General features: G+C 51.0%; 1 protein-coding gene across 1 annotated transcript; it reads right to left on the bottom strand.

Annotated features, from left to right (window-relative positions):
- Positions 1 to 2,035, bottom strand: tmem121ab (transmembrane protein 121Ab; the record flags this gene model as incomplete). The annotated part of the gene is made up of 2 exons (XM_083643616.1): positions 1 to 333; positions 1,424 to 2,035. The coding sequence occupies 2 exons, from the start codon at positions 2,033 to 2,035 to the stop codon at positions 1 to 3; spliced, it is 945 nt and encodes a 314-aa protein (XP_083499742.1).
- Positions 2,036 to 3,508: the final 1,473 nt, after the last annotated feature.

A 3,508-nucleotide genomic window follows, 5' to 3' on the forward strand; every position in this document is an offset into this window, starting at 1 on the left:
TCATGTGTCGATGACATCCTGCGCGGGCGAGGGTTCGTGGGGCAAGCTGGTGGCGTTGGGCAGCGGCTGCGTGTGGCTGACCGAGTTCTGCTGCAGCTCCAGGGCCATGGCGTTCTGCGGGTGGGGGAACTCCTTCACCTGCCGGCGGTACTCCAGGAAGGTGGAGGCCTTGGTGGCGATGGCCACCACGTTCTTGCCCACGAAGATGGTGGAGACGCGGCTGTCCTGGAACAGCACCATGTTGACGCCGCGGATGAGGATGGTGACCACGTTGATGGTGACCAGGCTCAGCACCGGGTACAGCATCATCTTCTGGGGCGACACGTGCTCGCCCTGCATGTGGAGATGAAACGGTATGAGAACCCCACAAGACGATTACAGCGACCACAATTATTGCGATTATCGGTGTTATCATGGTATTGTTAAAATTTTCTGAAAATGGTAAAAACAACTACTACTACACTCATAGAAATCATTTCACCAAGTTGTATATTGAAAAGTCAGATGTTAACCCTAACCCTAACCCCAAAAATACTGATACACTCAGTTCACCAAGGCTGCGCACCTGTGTCTGGAGACAGTTGCTAACTTTGGTTGATGATGGACAGTATTTACCATGTTTTTCAAAGCGCTGTAATCACAGTAAGCCCTCCATACACCAAAGCCACGCCAGAGCCACGCTGACGCTACACAGCGCTATGGCAGTTTCATTCCGGCGTCCTTGTTAACCGGCAAGACCGTTCACACCAGCTGCACGCCACGCTGAAGCTACGCTGCAGCGATAGTTTCAGCTTCTGTTCTATTTTTTAAGCGTGCAGCACGCTGCACCCGAGCTGCCAGGCATGAAGTCAATGCAAGTTGTGAGCGGGGAGGGCAGTGCCGAGCGAGGCCCTGAGGAAAAGAGAGTGCTTCTGGTGTGACCGGTTTAGCGTGGGACTCAGCTTCTGTTAAGCGCTGCTTCAGCGCTGCTTCTGAATAGCGCCTGGTGTGAACCGAGGGTAACGGTAATCATGGTAATACAGTTTTAAAGGTCCTATATTATGAAAAACACATTTTCCCTTGCCCATAAACTTTAGTCATCCTTCAACCTAACAACCCACAGAATGTGAATGCCTTGCATCTAGCCTCCTTCCTGGGAAAACATGTGCTACTACAAACCATTTTGTGTTGGCTCCCTTTGTGATGTCACAACAGGAGCAATTTGCATATTTGCATTTTGGTTTGACATGTTTTGCCACAGTTTGTTTCTAGGTAGCTGTCACTAACTCCAAAACCTTATTTTAAAGACCAATGAGAAACGTTTTAGATGGCTAAAAAGAGCATAACATGGGACCTTTAATGATTCAAATTTGTTTTTTTTTATTTTAACCATCAGGAATTTGATGGTGGTTCATGATGAAAGCAGTAATGGTTTCATCCCTACCTGCATGCTGATCTCACTGAGCGACACGCAGGGCAGGATGAGCAGCAGGATGTAGCAGTAGAAGAACATGAGGCCCTCAGCCCAGATGGGCAGGCCCGTCCGCTGGGGCTCCCACAGGTTGGCCTGGATGTCCAGCAGGTCCAGCAGGTCCAGGGCCACCCAGAACAGACGGCCTCGCATGTCCTCCTTCTTCCGGAATGTTCTCACATACTCCATACTGTCCAGCGCCACCAGCACCAAGTACAAACCCGGCACGCACACCGACAAGAGTAACGTCAAAGCCTTCCGCGCCACCGTCTCCAGACTCTTCCGGTCCGCCTTGCAATTCTGGAAGACAAAGTAGAGCTTGATCTCCAGGACGAAGATGTAGAGGAACCACAGGATCATGGCGTACCCCCGTCGGGCGGTGCGCACCTCGGCGCCGACCCACACTGCCACATAGCGCAGCACGATGAGGAAGCACACGTCCCCGACCAGCACTATGATACACACGCCGATCTTCCTGGGACCCTGGTTCTGCTCCACCAGGTAGGCGTCCATGAAGGCCATGCTGGTCATGATGACGATGGTGGTCAGGCACACGTGGCGTTTGTCCGGGGGCGGCAACACCATGGCGAGGGCGCCCGCTGGCTCTCACTATCAGTCCACGGCTTTCAAAATTGGAACAAATGTAGTCCAGAAGTGGAAAACACACGCGTGCGCATGTGTGTCCGGGATAAAAGTCTCTCAAGGTGCTCTGACACAAATCTCTACCTACAGGATGTGTAATATCACTATATCATATAATACGGTATTGTATGAATTCCTTGTTTTACTGGAACAAGACGCTAGGAGAGTCCATTGAAGAAAACGGCGGATCCAAGGTAAGCAATGTGTGGAGTCAGCGGGAGAGGTGCTGGCTGCTGATTGACTCTCAGACCATGTGAAAACATCACCTCGTTACTCAGCGCACTTCCATTGATCTGCTTTGGCCCCTGAGCAGCAGCTACACCGAGGGCTCTACAGCTGACACACCATGACTGATACTAGCACGCTAAGCCACACACAGTCAAACGCAGAGAAAACGGCCTTGCTCTAATGGACATGTGCTGGGACTGGGGGGGCCCCACTGGTGCGCTGTGGAAATGTTTATGGACGTGATTATTCTCGTACGAGGTTGTTTGGAGAGCGCGTGCGAGGAATCCCTCTTCGGATGCTCCCGTCGACAGTGGTGCAGTGTGTGTGGCTCCGTACAGTCCTGCAGCGTGTGAATGGAGATGGGAGAGAGAGCGGAGTCTGCAGTGGCCAGAGGCCCCAGCCGCCATAAATCACAGAGACAGCGGGTCAACGGCCCATGAGGCCTTGCGTCCGACGTCGGCTTCCCCGGGGGGAGGCTCTCGCACTGGGCTGAAGATCCATCGTCTCCCCCCCTCTTGCCACGTGCCAGCCACTCCACAGCCTGGAGGAGAGAGGAGGAGAGCGGGGGGAGGGAGGAAGAGAGAAGAGACCTGTCAGCACTACTGGGCTATATAACAGTTTTCATTGCCAATGGCCCTCCACATATGAGGGGAGCCAACTAATGTGTCAGCATGGCTCAAATAAAGCCTGCCGCCTCTTTCATTATTGATAGGATCAAACATATTGCACATGTTAAGACAGTTCCACGATTTCATTATCTCACTATTGCAATGGGATAGCAGGTTTAATATGCTCTGATGCTAATGCCATTACACTCAGTAGATTTGGGACCATAACACCCAATACTTTCATTTTCGTGAGTTAAATTAATACAGGAGTTGTAACAGGAACTTGTGGAAACCAATTTTAAAGTCTCATATAGTAGCTAACTGCTTTCTTTTCCCCCTGCACTGCTCTGCACTGCCATTTTCTTCCTGGGCAGCAGGCGTCACTGGGGGGAAAACGATGGCAGAGAATCCATTTCTTGAACATATTGAGAGCCAGGGGGAGAGGTGTTGTGCAGTATCCAAACTGAAACAAAAGAGTTTGTGATTGTAACATGTTTAGGATATTTAATGACGTGCTGTCAGACGCTATTATGATGCATTTACTTATGAGCAGCATCTTCAAAGAATGTCAGAAACATTA

Source organism: Poromitra crassiceps (genome assembly GCF_964638095.1).
Source record: "Poromitra crassiceps genome assembly, chromosome: 9".
In the NCBI taxonomy this organism is placed as follows: domain Eukaryota; kingdom Metazoa; phylum Chordata; class Actinopteri; order Beryciformes; family Melamphaidae; genus Poromitra; species Poromitra crassiceps.